The following is a 23,788-nucleotide window of genomic DNA, read 5'->3' on the forward strand; positions in this document are numbered from 1 at the left end:
ATGGCAGATTTATTTCAAGATTCTGGCAGACATTACAGCAAGCATTAGGAACTCGTCTAGACATGAGTACTGCCTATCATCCACAAACTGATGGGCAGAGCGAAAGGACGATATAAATGCTTGAAGACATGCTACAAGCATGTGTTATTGATTTCGGAAACAGTTGGGATCGAAATCTACCGTTAGCAGAATTTTCCTACAACAACAGCTACCATTCAAGCATTGAGATGGCGTCGTTTGAAGCACTTTATGGTAGAAAGTGCAGGTCTCCGATTTGTTGGAGTGAAGTGGGGGATAGACAGATTACGGGTCCGGAGATTATACAAGAAACTACCGAGAAGATCATCCAAATTCAACAACGGTTGAAAACCGCCCAAAGTCGACAAAAGAGCTACGCTGACATTAAAAGAAAAGATATAGAATTTGAAATTGGAGAGATGGTCATGCTTAAAGTTGCACCTTGGAAAGGCGTTGTTCGATTTGGTAAACGAGGGAAATTAAATCCAAGGTATATTGGACCATTCAAGATTATTGATCGTGTCGGACCAGTAGCTTACCGACTAGAGTTACCTCAACAACTCGCGGCTGTACATAACACTTTCCACGTCTCGAATTTAAAGAAATGTTTTGCTAAAGAAGATCTCACTATTCCGTTAGATGAAATCCAAATCAACGAAAAACTTCAATTCATCGAAGAACCCGTCGAAATAATGGATCGTGAGGTTAAAAGACTTAAGCAAAACAAGATACCAATTGTTAAGGTTCGATGGAATGCTCGTAGAGGACCCGAGTTCACCTGGGAGCGTGAAGATCAGATGAAGAAGAAATACCCGCATCTATTTCCAGAAGATTCGTCAACACCTTCAACAGCTTAAAATTTCGGGACGAAATTTATTTAACAGGTAGGTACTGTAGTGACCCGAACTTTCCATATATATATATATATATATTAATTGAGATTGATATTTACATGATTAAATGTTTCCAACATGTTAAGCAATCAAACTTGTTAAGACTTGATTAATTGAAATATGTTTCATATAGACAATTGACCACCCAAGTTGACCGGTGATTCACGAACGTTAAAACTTGTAAAAACTATACAATGACATATATATGGTTATATATATAGTTAACATGTTTTTATTATAAGTATGTATCTCATTAGGTATTTTAACAATGAGTTATATACATAAAAATGAGACTATTAATTTAAGAAACTCGAAAACGATATATATAACGATTATCGTTATAACAACGTCTTACTAGGTACATATGAATCATATTAAGATATTGATACACTTGGTTAATTATGTTAAATGATAAGTAAATATATTATTAATTGTATTAACAATGAAATACATATGTAAAAATAAGACTACTAACTTAATGATTTCGAAACGAGACATACATGTAACGATAATCGTTGTAACGACATTTAACTGTATATACATCATACTAAGATATATTATATATCATAATATCATGATAATATAATAATTTAACATCCCATTTGATATTATAAACATTGGGTTAACAACATTTAACAAGATCGTTAACCTAAAGGTTTCAAAACAACACTTACATGTAACGACTAACGATGACTTAACGACTCAGTTAAAATGTATATACATGTAGTGTTTTAATATGTATTTATACACTTTTGAAAGACTTCAATACACTTATCAAAATACTTCTACTTAACAAAAATGCTTACAATTACATCCTCGTTCAGTTTCATCAACAATTCTACTCGTATGCACCCGTATTCGTACTCGTACAATACACAGCTTTTAGATGTATGTACTATTGGTATATACACTCCAATGATCAGCTCTTAGCAGCCCATGTGAGTCACCTAACACATGTGGGAACCATCATTTGGCAACTAGCATGAAATATCTCATAAAATTACAAAAATATGAGTAATCATTCATGACTTATTTACATGAAAACAAAATTACATATCCTTTATATCTAATCCATACACCAACGACCAAAAACACCTACAAACACTTTGATTCTTCAATTTTCTTCATCTAATTGATCTCTCTCAAGTTCTATCTTCAAGTTCTAAGTGTTCTTCATATATTTTACAAGTTCTAGTTACATAAAATCAAGAATACTTTCAAGTTTGCTAGCTCACTTCCAATCTTGTAAGGTGATCATCCAACCTCAAGAAATCTTTGTTTCTTACAGTAGGTTATCATTATAATACAAGGTAATAATCATATTCAAACTTTGGTTCAATTTCTATAACTATAACAATCTTATTTCAAGTGATGATCTTACTTGAACTTGTTTTCGTGTCATGATTCTGCTTCAAGAACTTCGAGCCATCCAAGGATCCATTGAAGCTAGATCCATTTTTCTCTTTTCCAGTAGGTTTATCCAAGGAACTTAAGGTAGTAATGATGTTCATAACATCATTCGATTCATACATATAAAGCTATCTTATTCGAAGGTTTAAACTTGTAATCACTAGAACATAGTTTAGTTAATTCTAAACTTGTTCGCAAACAAAAGTTAATCCTTCTAACTTGACTTTTAAAATCAACTAAACACATGTTCTATATCTATATGATATGCTAACTTAATGATTTAAAACCTGGAAACACGAAAAACACCGTAAAACTGGATTTACGTCGTCGTAGTAACACCGCGGGCTGTTTTGGGTTAGTTAATTAAAAACTATGATAAACTTTGATTTAAAAGTTGTTATTCTGAGAAAATGATTTTTATTATGAACATGAAACTATATCCAAAAATTATGGTTAAACTCAAAGTGGAAGTATGTTTTCTAAAATGGTCATCTAGACGTCGTTCTTTCGACTGAAATGACTACCTTTACAAAAACGACTTGTAACTTATTTTTCCGACTATAAACCTATACTTTTCTGTTTAGATTCATAAAATAGAGTTCAATATGAAACCATAGCAATTTGATTCACTCAAAACGGATTTAAAATGAAGAAGTTATGGGTAAAACAAGATTGGATAATTTTTCTCATTTTAGCTACGTGAAAATTGGTAACAAATCTATTCCAACCATAACTTAATCAACTTGTATTGTATATTATGTAATCTTGAGATACCATAGACACGTATACAATGTTTCGACCTATCATGTCGACACATCTATATATATTTCGGAACAACCACAGACACTCTATATGTGAATGTTGGAGTTAGCTATACAGGGTTGAGGTTGATTCCAAAATATATATAGTTTGAGTTGTGATCAATACTGAGATACGTATACACTGGGTCGTGGATTGATTCAAGATAATATTTATCGATTTATTTCTGTACATCTAACTGTGGACAACTAGTTGTAGGTTACTAACGAGGACAGCTGACTTAATAAACTTAAAACATCAAAATATATTAAAAGTGTTGTAAATATATTTTGAACATACTTTGATATATATGTATATATTGTTATAGGTTCGTGAATCAACCAGTGGCCAAGTCTTACTTCCCGACGAAGTAAAAATCTGTGAAAGTGAGTTATAGTCCCACTTTTAAAATCTAATATTTTTGGGATGAGAATACATGCAGGTTTTATAAATGTTTTACAAAATAGACACAAGTACGTGAAACTACATTCTATGGTTGAATTATCGAAATCGAATATGCCCCTTTTTATTAAGTCTGGTAATCTAAGAATTTGGGAACAGACACCCTAATTGACGCGAATCCTAAAGATAGATCTATTGGGCCTAACAAACCCCATCCAAAGTACCGAATGCTTTAGTACTTCGAAATTTATATCATATCCGAAGGGTGTCCCGGAATGATGGGGATATTCTTATATATGCATCTTGTTAATGTCGGTTACCAGGTGTTCACCATATGAATGATTTTTATCTCTATGTATGGGATGTGTATTGAAATATGAAATCTTGTGGTCTATTATTATGATTTGATATATATAGGTTAAACCTATAACTCACCAACATTTTTGTTGACGTTTTAAGCATGTTTATTCTCAGGTGATTATTAAGAGCTTCCGCTATCGCATACTTAAATAAGGACGAGATTTGGAGTCCATGCTTGTATGATATTGTGTAAAAACTGCATTCAAGAAACTTATTTTGTTGTAACATATTTGTATTGTAAACCATTATGTAATGGTCGTGTGTAAACAGGATATTTTAGATTATCATCATTTGATAATCTACGTAAATCTTTTTAAAACCTTTATCTATGAAATAAAGGTTATGGTTTGTTTTAAAAATGAATGCAGTCTTTGAAAAATGTCTCATATAGAGGTCAAAACCTCGCAACGAAATCAATTAATCTGGAACGTTTTTAATCAATAAGAACGGGACATTTCAGGTAAGGCTCAGAAAAAGACTGAAAGGGAATAGGAATTGAAACAACGGTTTGAGCAAACCATGAAGGAGACTGTGGACAAATCACAGGGACTAAACTTGAACATATAAGATTTAGATGATACACTTTCAGATGAAAAACTCAGATTCTTCTCTATACTCAAGATCTCATAAAAGAAAACCAGATTAAAATGAGATATGTTCAATCCAGCAAAAACTTTGTTGATCTTTTCACTAAAGCACTTTCAACTGCTATTTTCAGAACACATGTTCACAATATTGGCATGAGGCATGTTCAAAAGATGTCACAGCTCAGCAATATCTACTTGAGGGGGAGTCAACTATATGCTGCACTCTTTTTTCCCTTAGCTAAAGTTTTTATCCCACTGGATTTTTCTTTGGCCAATGTTTTTAACGAGGCAGTAATTTATAGTCGATATCCGATCAAACAAAATTGTCATCCAAGGGGGAGTGTTGTAATATAGTCAACATATGAAATAGTAATGTTGAAAAATGTGGATGATCAATAATTGTAGGCTAGTGAAATTTCGTGTATAAATATATGGTGAATGTAACAAAGAAACTTGCATCTTTCTTAATAATATTCTTATTTCTCTCTTCTACTCTTTACTAACTATATAAGTTAATAATAATAATAATAATTACAAGTTAATAGGCTACTAATAGTTGTCATTAACAACTAAGTTACAACAAATATAAGCATTAATGTGTTTTTTCTAAACCAAATTCGAGTTTCGAGTTTAAGAGCATCAAATTATAAATGTTTGTTAATTTCAAAGTCTAAAAACACTATATTTTCACAATCACTTCAAAGTTTTCTAGAATTATAAGTCGCTACACTGTTAACATCCTACAGTTGAATTTGAATTCGGTTTTGAATTTGGTTATTGCTTTAACTAGATTTGAAAAATTCAAAATCGAAAACCGAACCAAAAACCCCTTGGTGAATTTATTTTCGGTTTTAATCGATTCGCAAACTATTTTTCAAATTCGTTTTGGTATTAACTGGTTTGGATTTGATTCCGTATTTGAATTATACGGTTTCAAACCAAATATTCAACACCGTTAAGTTTCTAACAAGTTATGAAAATAATCAACACCGTTAACTGGTTTGGTACTTATTGTTGTTCAACGAAAATGTTAGTTGGTCAACTAATTTAAGTTTGTTAACGTCGGGTTGTATGATCAATGAGTGTTAGAAAATGGCACAAGAAGAATCCATGGAAAAAATAACACTGACGAAAATGTGACGCTATCACGTCACCATTATTAGGGATAAGGCATTCTTCACGGAATGATACGTATGGTCCTAATTATGTCAAAAATGGTAGAATCGTCACACTATACGCATGTCGTGATGGTGACTAAACAACAAGAACTAGAAAATCAATAATTGAACTTAATTTGCCAAAAAAAAAAAGACGTGAAGGACATAGATTTAATATTTAAAAACACTTGCAACTAGATAATGTATTTAACCAAAACCCCAAATATCACAACTATGGGCAATGGTAGGTCTTAGCCAAACAAGTTAAAATACATCCATCCAAAATGCCCCATTCCTATTAAAATTTTAATATTCGGTGAGTAAGTAGTTGGCGGGCTCTAAAAACACGTTTGATAAAACTGAATAATTAAGCATTGAATGATTCATAATCTGAATGATTCAAATGTTTTGTATGAAGTTGCTTCTGAATGACAATACCTGTTTGATAATCAATTTGAACAAATGGTATGAATGATGTAAAATTACCTTATTAGCTTTTGACGTGAATAAAAACTACAATATAATTGTTTAATATGTGTTCTTGATATAATTTAAAGGGTATATCATATAAAATATAGGTATTAGATCGTTAACAGAGAATTTCAGCTCTCTGAATGGTTTAGCGCTGGATGCTGAACCATTCAACGTCATCAGTCATTCAGAAGTCAGAACAAATGTGCAGAATGCTGAATAAATTCGATACAAGAAGCAACATTTTCGATGTATAAAAACTTAGTTGTTACGGTGATAGCCTAGTGGGGAGGACATGCAACATAAAAACTAGTCATAAATTGTCATCCTCTTCTCTTTTTAACAATCGCACCGGTTGATGGGGCTTGAGAAACAGTTTTTGAATTATCTTTTTCAGAGTACACCTACGCAAAGGGATCCAAGTTACTACACAAATATACAGCAATCGTCATGAAAATGGCCCCAAATCACCACTAAAGAATTTCAACAAGTGACTCTAAAAAAGGCAAGCTTTATTTAGTAGGCAATATAAATACACTACTGTAATAAACTACCAATTTAGATGATAAACCAAAAAAAGCCAAGCTTTATTTAGTAGGCAATATAAATAAATACACTACTGTAATAAACTACCAATAGATGATAAACCAACTCAATAAGTTGCTGGACTCTACCTTTTATATAGTCGAGCATTTGTTCAATATATACATATTCCTGTAAACAACCAGGTTATAGAACTAAAAGTCATACTCCGTACTATACTTCTATCTAAGGTCTCATAAACTATACAAATATACAGAACACAAAATCAAGAATAATGTCTCTTCAGTCAATTTCAAAACAGAACAAGGCACAACATTACACAACAGAGTAAGAAAAAACAAACACGACTTAACGATTGATCAGCCTGCATTGCCTGAAATCTAGAACGTTGAGTAGTAATCCCTGCTAGATTGTACGAATTCGGATATGCAAATAAACTAGTTTGCGAATTACCAAATATTTCATACACAATTTCTCCAAGCATACCAGTTGTTGGACTTGTTGGGTTGATCATAGATATAGGCATTGACACTTGCTGATGCGTGCGATGAATAGGTTGCTGAGCTGGCACGTTCTGCACACTACTTCTAGGACTCAAGGGTCTACGTGGGATCATAAGACCAGGATTCAGTGCTTGTTCTTTAGATATAGTCTCGATTGTTTGACCACGACTGTACAACGGGATTATACTTTTTTGAGAGATTTCACTTTTGCAAACGGGACATTGTGCGTTTTTAATATCGAGGTATTCGGGTGTTGTTTTTTGATGGGTGAACCATTTGTAAATGCAAGGCCAACAATAGAGGTGCCCGCATAGTGTAACTACCGGATCATGAACCGTATCTAGACATATATTGCAGTCGAAACCAGATGAAGATCCGTTTTCAGATTCATCAAAAGATTCATTTGAGGATTTGTATTTCTTTTGAGAGATATCTTCTTTATATATGTTTTGAGGTACTAAATCTTGAAGATAATGATCCATCAGAAGTTTGATTGGTGAATGTAATTCTTGAAGTCTAACAAAGACAATAAGAAATATCAATATGTTAATGATATAGGCCAATATTAGAACACATTGTTATTACTACTTTGATTATGCAAAATACCAACCAACTTATACATGGATATATATATACAGTAGTAAATAAAAATAAAAGATACAGATCAGGTTATGCATTTTTCTTGTTTTTTTAAAGTGGCCACTAATGTTTTATTTAAAAAAAAAAAAGATATCAGGATAAGGTTACCACCAATCTAATTTTTATAAATATTGATCTATTTAAATTTAATTAATGGGTAAGGACAAATTTTGATTAATATTGTTTTAACTTCAACTAGCATCTGATAACCTTTTCTTCTTTTATCATCAATCAGGTCAACATCTTAATCACATTATGCATATATACAAATAAACCCCAAATTCAATGAACTAACTCTTAAATTCTACTAATATCCATCTAATTCAAATTCAAACTGAAATAAACAATAAACAAGAAATCTAAAAAGAAAGATACAAAAAACCTAAAAATTAAGTGTTTTTTTTTTTTTTTTTTTTTTTTTTTTTTTGTCTTCTTTAGTTGGGCCTTGGTTTTGATGTATAAAGATAAATTCCACAGCAATCAAGCACAAAATCACGCAGTTAATTAAAAAAAAGAATGTAGATATTTAATAAAAAAAAATAAAAATCTGATTCCACCATAAGCATGGAAGTTTTCAGGTAATCACACGGAACATAAACGTAATTCGGAGGTAAAATTACAATCTTAATTTGTGACCAACAATTCGTCGTCTATGTGCATTAACAAATGAACAGAATTAGGGTTTCTATCATTTACGCGTTTAATAAATGAACAAACATGACAATTCACAAAATTAAGTCACATTAATTGAAATAAGATAGATGGAGTAGTAAAACTTACCGAGGATTTTGAATTTTTAGGATGAAAATTGTTAAAATAGAAAACTGAAAAGAATCGGATTAATGAGGAAGAAAGTTAAGGCAGCGTGTTCGTGAGGAGATTAATATAATGCTTCCAATGTAAGATACGAACATATATGCAATTGCTTCCAATTTAAGATATATATAGGCATGAAGAGGAGTTAGAGACAGGGATGACAATGCATCATATGGATAGGGTGATAGCTTGTCAATATCCATATTCATTTAGTTTTTGTTCATCCATATCCATATCCATATCCATTTAGTTTCAGGTAATCCATCCATATCCATATCCAGTGAATTAAGCGGGTTAATGGATATCCAATGGATTTAAACAAAAATGTTATAATATTTTCTAATATGCGATTAAAATAAAAACGTAGTATAGCAAAAATAAGTATAACATGACATAATTAAAATTTATCCATAAAAATGTGTAATCTTTGTCGAATATATAACAAAATTTGTTAAAATTGCTATAAAACATAGATTATGAAAAATTAAATATGAAATTTGTAAGTTTATTTTGTTAGATATACGTGTTTTATTGTAATATATTATAGTTATTTCATTATATTGTTGAAAGCATAATGTAAATCTAACGGTAAATGAACTTGTAATAGTAAATATGTAAGCTGTTATGATAAAGACAAATCAAGTGGATGATCAAATTCATGAATAATGATAAAGCAAGTGGATGATCACGGATATTACTATTTCACCTATTTGCACAGTAAAATTTGTAGCATAAATATGTAATCAAATGTAATCACTCAGTGCACAATTCTTACATATATATTTCATATATACTCTCTCTCTCTCTCTCTTTATATCTTCTAATAATTATCAATAGTCCACAGTCACAAACCACGTCACTAAAGGTAGTTATAAGCCTACTGAATTATAACACGTCACTAAAGGTAGTTATAAGCCTACTGAATTATAACACGTTATCAGCACGAAGTGCTCCGTATAATCAAGGTAAATTTTTTTTTTTTTTTTAACAATATCTTCTATTATTTATTAGTAAGGTAAATATTATTATCATCATAACTAACATTTATATTTATGTTATTTAAGTTATATATGGTCGGTTATACCGCCTGAATTATATTTCTGTAATCTAACTTTTATTAACTTCACTAACATTTATATTTATGTTATTTAAGTTATATATGGTAGGTTATACCGCCTAAATTATATTTCTGTAATCTAACTCTTATTAACTTCACTAACATTTATATTTATGTTATCTAACATTTATATGCAATTAATCATTATTTATTTCATGCATACTAATGTTTATTCTTAAATTTATTATTTATGCATAATATGTTTATTCTCTTAATCTTCGTATTTATACTAAATGTATTTATACTAAATGTATTTTATAGTAATCATATTTATACTAATAAAATTCTTTTATTAAAATTATTATTAATATAACGAGTACATAACAGTCGTTAACGTCAACTAACGACGTTACAACGGTCATGTATACATAACGGTTGTTAACGTCAACTGACGACGTTACAACGACTATATTTTTTCAAATATAAAATAAACATATCCGTTTTTCACATTTTCACAAATCAATCTTCATTTTCTCAGATTACCACTCTCAAAAAGTTTTTGTAAAGATGATTCACACAAGGATGATTTTTTCTATTGTATTGGTCATATTAACTATCATCGTTGTTGCTAATATACCACCGGGTGAACCTATATTATATCCTGCCCTTGTGGTTTTATTATTTGTAATCATACCATTATTTTGTTGTTTGCTACTTATGAATTTAAAATGATTCTAATTTCATGTTGTTAGAAATTGATTATGATTATAATTTATGTTGTTCATCTTTCTGAAAATAGAAAATGTCAAACTTATCAAAGCTTGAGTTTGATGCCCTAGACGTATCGGGAACAAACTACACATCATGGGTCATGGATGTAGAAATAAATCTTGGATCATTGGGTATTCTAGAAACTTTAAAAGAAAACAATACTTGTTCTGATCAAAATAAATTAAAATCAATTGCTTTTATTCGCAAACATATTGATATCACCTTAAAACATATGTATCTCACTATCAAAGATCCACATGTTTTGTGAGAAAGTATCAAGAGTAAATTCGATAATCAAAAGGAAATATTACTCCCAGCTGCGAGGGAAGAATGGAGGAATCTAAGGTTCCAAGATTTTAAAAAGGTAAGTGAATACAGCTCGGCCATGTTCAAGATCTGTTCAAAGCTTTAATTATGTGGTCAAGAAATAAGTGATGCTGATATGATGGAGAAAACTTTATCCACAATGCATTCTGCAAACATAACTATACAAGAAAATTTAAGATTGCAGAATTACAAAACTTTTTCCAAACTTCAAACTTATCTCTTAGTTGCAGAAGTGAATAAAGAATTACTGATGAAGAATCAAGAATCTCGTCCTACGGGTGCGCTAGCATTCCCTGAAGTCAATGCTATTAACAATAATAATAATAATAAAAAGAAATGCACCTGGACGAGGACGTGGGCGAGGTCGTGGTCATATTTGAAATGTCCCGTTCATATTGATTATAAACGTTCTATATTAGTTGATTTCGTTGCGAGGTTTTGACCTCTATATGAGACATTTTTCAAAGACTGCATTCATTTTTAAAACAACCATAACCTTTATTTTATCTATAAAGGTTTAAAAAGCATTACATAGATTATCAAATAATGATAATCTAAAATATACCGTTTACACACGACCATTACATAATGGTTTACAATAAGAATATATTACATCAAAAATAAGTTTCTTGAATGCAGTTTTTACATAATATCATACAAGCATGGACTCCAAATCTTGTCCTTATTTTAGTATTCAACAGCGGAAGCTCTTAATAATCATCTGAGAATAAACATGCTTATAACGTCAACAAAAATGTTGGTGAGTTATAGGTTTAACCTATATATTATCAAATCATAATAATAGACCACAAGATTTCATATTTCAATATACATCCCATACATAGAGATAAAAATTATTCATATGGTAAACACCTGGTAACCGACATTAACAAGATGCATATAAGAATATCCCCTATCATTCCGGGAAATCCTTCGGACATGATAAAAACGAATTCGAAGTACTAAAGCATCCGGTACTTTGGATGGGGTTCGTTAGGTCCAATAGATCTATCTTTAGGATTCGCGCCAATTAGTAGATCGGTTTACTAATTCTTAGGTTACCAAGCAAAAGGGGCATATTCGGCTTCGATCATTCACCCATATAATGTAGTTTCAATTACTTGTGTCTATTTCGTAAAACATCTATAAAACTGCATGTATTCTCATCCCAAAATATTAGATTTTTAAAGTGGGACTATAACTCACTTTCACAGATTTTTACTTAGTTGGGAAGTAAGACTTGACCACTGGTCGATTTACGAACCTATAACAAATATGTACATATATATCAAGTATGTTCAAAATATATTTACAACACTTTTAATACATTTTGATGTTTTAAGTTTATTAAGTCATCTGTCCTCGTTAGTAACCTACAACTAGTTGTCCATAGTTAGATGTACAGAAATAAATTGATATATATTATCTTGAATCAATCCACGACCCAGTGTATACACGTCTCAAGCTAGATCACAACTCAAAGTATATATATTTTTAGAATCAACCTCAACCCTGTATAGCTAACTCCAACATTACTGCATATAGAGTGTCTATGGTTGTTCCAAATAATATATATAGATGGGTCGATATGATATGTCAAAACATTTGCATACGTGTCTATGGTATCCCAAGATTACATAATATATTAGAATACATGTATAATACAATATAAGTTAGCTAGGATATGATTTGTAAAGAATTGTTACAATATTTCCCGTAGCTACCACAATCAAAAAATATCCAATCTTGTTTTACCCATAACTTCTTCGTTTTAAATCCGTTTTGAGTGAATCAAATTGCTATGGTTTCATATTGAACTCTATTTTATGAATCTAAACAGAAAAAGTATAGGTTTATAGTAATAAATATAAGTTACAAGTCATTTTTGTAAAGGTAGTCATTTCAGTCGAAAGAACGACGTCTAGATGACCATTTTGAAAAACATACTTTCACTTTGAGTTTAACCATGATTTTTGGATATAGTTTCATGTTCATAAGAAAAATCATTTTCCCAGAAGAACAACTTTTAAATCAAAGTTTATCATAGTTTTTAATTAACTAACCCAAAACAGCCCGCGGTGTTACTACGACGGCGTATATCCGGTTTTATGGTATTTTTCGTGTTTTTCGGTTTTAAATCATTAAGTTAGCATATAATATAGATATAGAACATGTGTTTAGTTGATTTTAAAAGTCAAGTTAGAAGGATTAACTTTTGTTTGCGAACAAGTTTAGAATTAACTAAACTATGTTCTAGTGATTTCAAGTTTAAACCTTCGAATAAGGTAGTTTTACATATATGAATCGAATGATGTTATGAACATCATTACTACCTCAGGTTTTGTGGATAAACCTACTGGAAATGAGAAAAATATATCTAGCTTCAAAGGATTCTTGGATGGCGTGAAAGTTCTTGAAGTAGAATCATGACACGAAAACAAGTTCAAGTAAGATTTCCACTCGAAATAAGATTGTTATAGTTATAGAAATTGAATCAAAGTTTGAATATGAGTATTACCTTGTATTAGAAATATATATTACTGTAAATAAGAAAGATTTCTTGAGGTTGTATGATCACTTTACAAGATTGGAAGTAAGCTAGCAAACTTGGAAGTATTCTTGATTTTATGAAACTAGAACTTATAGAATTTATGAAGAACACTTAGAACTTGAAGATAGAACTTAAGAGAGATCAATTAGATGAATAAAATTGAAGAATTAAAGTGTTTGTAGGTATTTTTGGTCATTGGTATATGGATTAGATATAAAGGATGTGTAATTTTGTTTACATGTAAATAAGTCATGAATGATTACTAATATTTTTGTAATTTTATGAGATATTTCATGCTAGTTGCCAAATGATGGTTCCCACATGTGTTAGGTGACTCACACGGGCTGATAAGAGCTGATAATTGGAGTGTATATACCAATAGTACATACATTTAAAAGCTGTGTATTGTACGAGTACGAATACGGGTGCATACGAGTAGAATTGTTGATGAAACTGAACGAGGATGTAATTGTAAGTATTTTTGTTAAGTAGAAGTATTTTGATAAGTGTATTGAAGTCTTTCAAAAGTGTATGAATACATAGTAAAACACTACATGTATATACATTTTAACTGAGTCGTTAAGTCATCGTTAGTCGTTACATGTAAATGTTGCTTTGAAACCTTTTAGTTAACGATCTTGTTAAATGTTGTTAACCCAATGTTTATTATATCTAATGAGATGTTAAATTATTATATTATCATGATATTATGATATATTAATATATATTAATATGAGATATATACATTTAAATGTCGTTACAACGATAATCTTTACATATATGTCTCGTTTCGAAATCCTTAAGTTAGTAGTCTTGTTTTTACATATGTAGTTCATTGTTAATATACATAATAACATGTTTACTTATCATTTATCATGATTAAACATAGTGTAACAATATCTTAATATGATTCATATATAATTAGTAAGACGTTGTTATAACGATAATCGTTATATATATCGTTTCGAGTTTCTTAATTCAATAAACTCAATTTTATGTATATAACTCATTGTTAAAATACCTAATGAGATACTTACTTATCATAATATCATGTTAACTATATATATATATATATATATATATATATATATATATATATATATATATATATATATATATATATATATATATATATATATATATATATATATATATATATATATATATATATATATATATATATATATATAATCATATATATGTCAAGTTTTAACGTTCGTGAATCACCGGTCAACTTGGGTGGTCAATTGTCTATATGAAACCTATTTAAATTAATCAAGTCTTAAAAAGTTTGATTGCTTAACATGTTGAAAACACTTAATCATGTAAATATCAATTTCATTTAATATATATAAACATGGAAAAGTACGGGTCACTACAGTACCTACCCGTTAAATAAATTTCGTCCCGAAATTTTAAGCAGTTGCAGGTGCTGACGTATCTTCTGGAAATAAGTGCGGGTATTTCTTCTTCATCCGATCTTCTTATTTCCAGGTGAACTCGAGTCCTCTATGAGCATTCCATCGAACCTTAACAATTGGTATCTTGTTTTGTTTAAGTCTTTTAACCTCACGATCTAGTATTTCGACGGGTTCTTCGATGAATTGAAGTTTTTCGTTGATTTGGATTTCGTCTAACGGAATAGTGAGATCTTCTTTAGCAAAACATTTCTTCAAATTTGAGACGTGGAAAGTGTTATGTACAGCCACGAGTTGTTGAGGTAACTCAAGTCGATAAGCTACTGGTCCGACACGATCAATAATCTTGAATGGTCCAATATACCTTGGATTTAATTTCCCTCATTTACCAAATCGAACAACGTCTTTCTAAGGTGCAACCTTAAGCATGAACATCTCTCCAATTTCAAATTCTATATCTTTTCTTTTAATGTCGGCGTAGCTCTTTTGTCGACTTTGGGCGGTTTTCAACCGTTGTTGAATTTGGATGATCTTCTCGGTAGTTTCTTGTATTATCTTCGGACCCGTAATCTGTCTATCCCCCACTTCACTTCAAAAAATCAGAGACCTGCACTTTCTACCATAAAGTGCTTCAAACGGCGCCATCTCAATGCTTGAATGGTAGCTGTTGTTGTAGGAAAATTCTGCTAACCGTAGATGTCGATCCCAACTGTTTCTGAAATCAATAACACATGCTCGTAGCATGTCTTCAAGCGTTTGTATCGTCCTTTCGCTCTGCCCATCAGTTTGTGGATGATAGGCAGTACTCATGTCTAGACAAGTTCCTAATGCTTGCTGTAATGTCTGCTAGAATCTTAAAATAAATCTGCCATCCCTATCAGAGATAATAGAGATTGGTATTCCATGTCTGGAGATTACTTCCTTCAAATACAGTCGTGCTAACTTCTCCATCTTGTCATCTTCTCTTATTGACAGGAAGTGCGTTGATTTGGTGAGACGATCAACTATTACCCAAATAGTATCAAAACCATTTGCAGTCCTTGGCAATTTAGTGATGAAATCCATGGTAATGTTTTCCCATTTCCATTCCGGGATTTCGGGTTGTTGAAGTAGACCTGATGGTTTCTGATGCTCCGCTTTGACCTTAGAACACGTCAAACATTCCCCTACGTATTTAGCAACATCGGCTTTCATACCTGGCCACCAAAAATGTTTCTTGAGATCTTTGTACATCTTCCCCGTTCCAGGATGTATTGAGTATCTAGTTTTATGAGCTTCTCTAAGTACCATATCTCTCATATCTCCAAATTTTGGTACCCAAATTCTTTCAGCCCTATACCGGGTTCCGTCTTCCCGAATATTAAGATGCTTCTCCGATCCTTTGGGTATTTCATCCTTTAAATTTCCCTCTTTTAAAACTCCTTGTTGCGCCTCCTTTATTTGAGTAGTAAGGTTAGTGTGAATCATTATATTCATAGATTTTACTCGAATGGGTTCTCTGTCCTTTCTGCTCAAGGTGTCGGCTACCACATTTGCCTTCCCCGGGTGGTAACGAATCTCAAAGTCGTAATCATTCAACAATTCAATCCACCTACGCTGCCACATATTCAGTTGTTTCTGATTAAATATGTGTTGAAGTCTTTTGTGGTCGGTATATATAATACTTTTGACCCCATATAAGTAGTGCATCCAAATCTTTAATGAAAAAACAACCGCGCCTAATTCCAAATCATGCGTCGTATAATTCTGTTCGCGAATCTTCAATTGTCTAGACGCATAAGCAATTACTTTCGTTCGTTGCATTAATACACAACCGAGACCTTGCTTTGAGGCGTCACAATATATCACAAAATCATCATTCCCTTCAGGTAATGACAATATAGGTGCCGTAGTTAACTTTTTCTTTAACAATTGAAACACTTTCTCTTGTTCATCTTTCCATTCAAATTTCTTCCCTTTATGCGTTAATGCAGTCAAGGGTTTTACTATTTTGGAAAAATCTTGGATGAATCTCCTGTAATAACTAGCTAGCCCTAAAAATTGGCGTATGTGTTTCGGAGTTTTCGGGGTTTCTCACTTTTCAACAGTTTCAATCTTTGCTGGATCCACCTGAATACCTTCTTTGTTCACTATGTGACCGATGAATTGAACTTCTTCCAACCAAAATGCACACTTTGGAAAGTTAGCGTACAGTTTTTCTTTTCTCAGCAACTCTAGCACTTTTCTCAAATGTTCTTCGTGCTCTTGATCATTCTTCGAGTAAATAAGTATGTTATCAATGAAAACAATGACAAAATTGTCAAGATATGGCCCACACACTCGGTTCATGAGGTTCATGAACACAGCTAGTGCGTTATTCAATCCAAACGGCATAACCATAAACTCGTAATGACCGTAACGCGTCTTAAAAGCAGTCTTCGGAATATCATCCTCCTTCACCCGCGTTTGATGATACCCGGAACGTAAATTGATCTTCGAATAAACCGACGAGCCTTGTAGTTGATCAAATAAGTCGTCGATTCTCGGTAATGGGTAACGGTTCTTGATGGTAAGTTTGTTCAACTCTCGGTAGTCGATACACAACCTGAATGTACCATCTTTCTTCTTGACAAATAGAACAGGAGCTCTCCATGGTGATGTACTTGGTCGAATGAAATCACGCTCTAAAAATTCCTGTAATTGACTTTATAATTCTTTCATTTTGCTGGGTGTGAGTCTGTATGGAGCATGAACTATTGGTGCAGCTCCTGGTACAAGGTCTATTTGAAATTCAACGGATCGATGTGGGGGTAATCCCGGTAATTCTTTCGGAAATACATCGGGAAATTCTTTTGCGACGAGAACATCACTGATGTTCTTTTCTTCAGGTTTAACTTCCTTGATGTGTGCTAGAATGACATAACAACCTTTTCTTATTAGTTTCTGCGCCTTCAAACTACTAATAAGATTTAATTTTGCGTTGTTCTTTTCTCCGTACACCATTAAAGGTTTTCCTTTTTCACGCATAATACGAATCGCATTTTTGTAACAAATGACCTCTGCTCTTACCTTCTTCAACCAATCCATGCCAATTATTACATCAAAACTCCCTAAATCGATTGGTATTAAATCATTCTTAAACATTTCATCACCCAGTTTAATTTCACTATCCCGACATATATTATCTGCTGAAATTAATTTACCATTTGCTAATTCGAGTAAAAATTTATTATCCAAAGGCGCTAATGGGCAACTTAATTTAGCACAAAATTCTCTACTCATATAGCTTCTATCCGCACCCGAATCAAATAAAACATAAGCAGATTTATCGTCAATAAGAAACGTACCCGTAACAAGCTCTGGGTCTTCCTGTGCTTCTGCCGTATTAATATTGAAAACTCTTCCACGGCCCTGCCCATTAGTATTCCCCTGATTCGGGCAATTTCTAATAATGTGGCCCGGTTTTCCACATTTATAACAAACAGCGTTGGTATTACTTGCTCCGACACTATTCGTTTCGGCATTACTTGTTCCGACATTATTTGTTCCTTTAGTTCTGTTAAACTTTGGTCCGTAGACCTCACACTTTGTCGTGCTATGACCATTTCTTTTACACCTGTTGCAAAATGTCGTGCAAAACCCCTGATGATTTTCTTCACACCTATGACATGGCTGTTTTTGGTTTTTGTTGCCGTTGTTGTTATTGAGGTTGTTGTTGGAATTGTTATTGTAGTTGAAACGATTGTTGTAGTTGTTGTTGTTGGGATGTTTGTTGTAGTTATTGTTAGGATTGCGGTTATTGTTGTGATTGTTGTTGCGGTTGTTGGGATAGTTGTTGCAATTGTGGTTGTAATTGTTGTTGTTGTTGTACTGGTGACTCTTGTCACCGTTTTCCTCCCACTTCCTCTTGAGTTGTTTCGTGTTGGCTTCTTCGGCCACCTGCTCTTTAATTCTTCCCTCAATCTGATTTATGAGTTTATGAGCCATTCGACTTGCCTTCTGTATAGAAGCGGGCTCGTGTGAACCCACATCTTCTTGAATCCTTACTGGTAACCCTTTTACAAACGTGTCGATCTTCTCTTCTTCATCTTCGAATGCTCCCGGACACAATAGGCACAAATCTGTGAATCGTCGTTCATATGTGGTAACGTCGAAACCTTGTGTTCGTAACTCTCTAATTTCTGCCTTGAGTTTATTGACTTTGTTTCTAGGACGGTACTGCTCGTTCATCAATTGCTTGAATGCCGACCACGGTAGTGCGTAAGCAGCATTTTGTCCTACCTGTTCAAGATAGGTGTTCCACCACGTTAACGCAGTACCTGTGAAGGTATGCGTAGCGTACTTAACTTTGTCCTCTTCAGTACACTTACTTATGGCAAACACCGATTTGACTTTCTCGGTCCACCATTTCAATCCAATTGGTCCTTCGGTTCCATCAAATTCCAAAGGTTTGCAGGCAGTGAATTCTTTGTAGGAGCATCCTACACGATTTCTTGTGCCGTTAGCTGCATTGCTAGATTCAGAGTTATTGTTTGTATGTAGCGCATCCTGTACTGCGGCTATGTTTGCAGCAAGAAAGGTACGAAATTCCTCTTCGCTCATATTCATTGTGTGTCGAGTAGTCGGTGCCATTTCCTTCAAAATAGCCAAATGAATCGAGTTAATCATACAGAATATTAAGAGTAGTCAATAGTATTTCGTAGCATAATATGAACTCATTTATAAAAGCTTTTTCTTCATATTAGCATTTTATAAGTTTAAATTCGGGTACTACCTACCCGTTAAGTTCATACTTAGTAGCTAATATACAATTCAACTACTACAATTCCATATGAAAAACTTATTATAATAATATATCACATACAAATATTCTTCAAACTTACAACTTCGCTATATTACATATAACATGAAATATAGTACACTTTGATACAGGACAGTTTTGAAGATAAACCTAGTTAATACGCAAGTTGTTCAGCAAAGGAAATAAAGACACGTAATTCATAAGTCCAGAAACAAGTCATGCATTCTGGTTTTACTAAGACGACTTCCCATCCTTGGTCTTGTGGAAAATAACCGTTATGACCATTGGCTAGGCAGCATGTTGTAATGTCGTCAAAAGGACGAGGGTTTCGTAATGTCCAACAGCCCCGTAATAATCTAAAAACCTTGTTTCTCACCCCAACTACTGAATCCGTCACTTGTGGAAAGGTTTTATTTAAAAGTTGCAATCCGATGTTCTTTTTCTTACTTTGGTAAGAAGCGAACATCACTAACCCGTAAGCATAACATGCTTCTTTATGTTGCATGTTAGAAGCTCTTTCTAAAGAACGGAGTCCTATGTTGGGATATGTTGAGTCAAAATAGGTTCGTAACCCGTAGCGTAAAATTGAATCTGGGTTTCCCGCACTAAATACCTTAAAGAAAACTTGGCTTAACTTAAAGTCTTCCCAATGTGATATACCCCATCTTTCAAAGGAAAGCCTTTTATATACTAAGGCATGCCTGGAATGTCTTTCAAATGTTTGACAAACTAATTTTGCCGTAACTAATTGTGCTGATGAATTCTGCCCGACTCTAGACAAGATTTCATCAATCATATCTCCTGGTAGGTCTTCTGAAATTTTTGGTTGTCTATCCTTAACGTCCATTTTGTGTTTTTATACTGTAAAATAGACAAGGATTAGATTCGTAAAAGATAATTAACAAACAATACAAGCAATTTTTACATAGAACATAAAAGTACAAGCACACTACAATACATATAATACACAACATGATTACTACCCTTTAATCTGAATCACTGGTTTCTTCTTCTTCGGACTTGGTTCGTTTTCCTAATTTTCTAGGAATATATGGTGTTCCTCTAATACGAGCCGTCGTTTTCCACAATGGTTTAGAAAAACCTGGTGGTTTATAGGTTCCCGGTTCATTGTTACATTTTAGGAAATACGGATGTTGCCGATACATATAAAGTTCATCGGGGTTGGAATCGGGTTTCTCTATTTTTATACTTTTTCCCTTATTATTTTCTTTCGCTTTATTAAATTGAGTGAAGGTAATTTCTATAACATCTTCGGAATCCTCATCGGGATCCGATTCATCGAAAAATTGATAATCTTCCCAATATTTTGCTTCCTCGGCGGAAACACCATTGACCATTATTAACTTTGGTCCGTTGGTTGAGGATTTTCTTTTATTTAATCGATTTACTATAGGTATCAATATTTCTTCCTCCGGAACCTCTTCTTCTTCAGATTCCTCCTCTTCCGGTTCCTCCTCTTCCGGTTCCTCTTCTTCCGGTTCCTCCTCTTCAGGTTCCTCCTCTTCCGGTTCCTCATCTTCCGATTCCTCTTCTTCCGGTTCCTCTTCAGGAATTTGTGAATATTCCCAAAATATATTCGACTCTTCATTATTATTAGGTGAATCGATGGGATTTGTACTAGTGGTAGACATCTATCACACAATATCAAACACATTAAGAGGTTAATATATCACATAATATTTACATGTTAATAATATATAGTTTCTAACAAAAGTGTTAAGCAATCATTTTTAAAGAAAACACGGTCGAAGTCCAGACTCACTAATGTATCCTAACAAACTCGATAAGACACACTAATGCAAATTTCTGGTTATCTAAGATCAACGCTCGGATACCAACTGAAATGTCCCGTTCATATTGATTATAAACGTTCCATATTAATTGATTTCGTTGCGAGGTTTTGACCTCTATATGAGACGTTTTTCAAAGACTGCATTCATTTTTAAAACAACCATAACCTTTATTTTTATCTATAAAGGTTTAAAAAGTATTACGTAGATTATCAAATAATGATAATCTAAAATATACCATTTACACACGACCATTACATAATGGTTTACAATAAGAATATATTACATCAAAAATAAGTTTCTTGAATGCAGTTTTTACATAATATCATACAAGCATGGACTCCAAATCTTGTCCTTATTTTAGTATGCAACAGCGGAAGCTCTTAATAATCACCTGAGAATAAACATGCTTAAAACGTCAACAAAAATGTTGGTGAGTTATAGGTTTAACCTATATATTATCAAATCATAATAATAGACCACAAGATTTCATATTTCAATATACATCCCATACATAGATATAAAAATCATTCATATGGTGAACACCTGGTAACCAACATTAATAAGATGCATATAAGAATATCCCCTATCATTCCGGTAAATCCTTCGAACATGATAAAAACGAATTCAAAGTACTAAAGCATCCGGTACTTTGGATGGGGTTCGTTAGGCCCAATAGATCTATCTTTAGGATTTATGTCAATTAGTAGATCGGTTTACTAATTCTTAGGTTACCAAACAAAAGGGGCATATTTGGCTTCGATCATTCTCCCATATAATGTAGTTTCAATTACTTGTGTCTATTTCGTAACACATCTATGAAACTGCATGTATTCTCATCCAAAAATATTAGATTTTAAAAGTGGGACTATAACTCACTTTCACAGATTTTTACTTCGTCGGGAAGTAAGACTTGGTCACTGGTCGATTCACGAACCTATAACAAATATGTACATATATATCAAAGTATGTTCAAAATATATTTACAACACTTTTAATACATTTTGATGTTTTAAGTTTATTAAGTCGCTGTTCTCGTTAGTAACCTACAACTAGTTGTCCATAGTTAGATGTACAGAAATAAATTGATATATATTATCTTGAATCAATCCACGACCCAGTGTATACACGTCTCAGGCTAGATCACAACTCAAAGTATATATATTTTTGGAATCAACCTCAACCCTGTATAGCTAACTCCAACATTACTGCATATAGAATGTCTATGGTTGTTCCAAATAATATATATAGATGGGTCGATATAATATGTCAAAACATTTGCATACGTGTCTATGGTATCCCAAGATTACATAATATATTAGAATACATGTATAATACAATATAAGTTAGCTAGGATATGATTTGTATAGAATTGTTACAATATTTCCCGTAGCTACAACAATATAAAAATATCCAATCTTGTTTTACCCATAACTTCTTCGTTTTAAATTCGTTTTGAGTGAATATAATTGCTATGATTTTATATTGAACTCTATTTTAATGATTCTAAATAGAAAAAGTATAGGTTTATAGTCAGAAATACAAGTTACAAGTCATTTTTTTAAAGGTAGTCATTTCAGTCGAAAGAACGACGTCTAGATGGCCATTTTGGAAAACATACTTCCACTTTGAGTTTAACCATGATTTTTGGATATAGTTTCATGTTCATAAGAAAAATTTTTTTCTCAGAAGAACAACTTTTAAATCAAAGTTTATCATAGTTTTTAATTAACTAACCCAAAACAGCCCGCGGTGTTACTACGACGGCGTATATCCGGTTTTATGGTGTTTTTCATGTTTTCCTGTTTTAAATCATTAAGTTAGCATATAATATAGATATACAACATGTTTTTAGTTGATTTTAAAAGTCAAGTTATAAGGATTAACTTTTGTTTGCGAACAAGTTTAGAATTAACTAAACTATGTTCTAGTGATTTCAAGTTTAAACCTTCGAATAAGGTAGTTTTATATATATGAATCGAATGATGTTATGAACATCATTACTACCTCAAGTTTTATGGATAAACCTACTGGAAATGAGAAAAATATATCTAGCTTCAAAGGATCCTTGGATGGCTTGAAAGTTCTTGAAGCAGAATCATGACACGAAAACAAGTTCAAGTAAGATTTCCACTCGAAATAAGATTGTTATAGTTATAGAAATTGAATCAAAGTTTGAATATGAGTATTACCTTATATTATAAAGATATCTTACTGTAAATAAGAAAGATTTCTTGAGGTTGGATTATCACTTTACAAGATTGGAAGTAAGCTAGCAAACTTGGAAGTATCCTTGATTTTATGAAACTAGAACTTATAGAATTTATGAAGAACACTTAGAACTTGAAGATAGAACTTGAGAGAGATCAATTAGATGAATAAAATTGAAGAATGAAAGTGTTTGTAGGTGTTTTTGGTCGTTGGTATATGGATTAGATATAAAGGATGTGTAATTTTGTTTACATGTAAATAAGTC

General features: G+C 32.4%; 1 protein-coding gene across 1 annotated transcript; it reads right to left on the bottom strand.

Annotated features, from left to right (window-relative positions):
• Positions 1-6,659: 6,659 nt before the first annotated feature.
• Positions 6,660-8,695, bottom strand: LOC139858064 (E3 ubiquitin-protein ligase RMA1H1-like). The gene is made up of 2 exons (XM_071846914.1): positions 8,562-8,695; positions 6,660-7,658 (listed from the first exon to the last, which is right to left on the bottom strand). Exon 2 carries the CDS (start codon positions 7,622-7,624, stop codon positions 6,932-6,934), a length of 693 nt encoding a protein of 230 aa, XP_071703015.1. The 5' UTR covers positions 7,625-7,658; positions 8,562-8,695; the 3' UTR covers positions 6,660-6,931.
• Between the last annotated feature and the right edge of the window lie 15,093 nt (positions 8,696-23,788).

This window comes from Rutidosis leptorrhynchoides, chromosome 7 (genome assembly GCF_046630445.1).
Source record: "Rutidosis leptorrhynchoides isolate AG116_Rl617_1_P2 chromosome 7, CSIRO_AGI_Rlap_v1, whole genome shotgun sequence".
NCBI lineage: Eukaryota > Viridiplantae > Streptophyta > Magnoliopsida > Asterales > Asteraceae > Rutidosis > Rutidosis leptorrhynchoides.

Coding starts and splice junctions, on each gene's coding strand:
- LOC139858064 (XM_071846914.1), bottom strand. CDS start 7,624: ATGGATCATTATCTTCAAGATTTAGTACCTCAAAACATATATAAAGAA.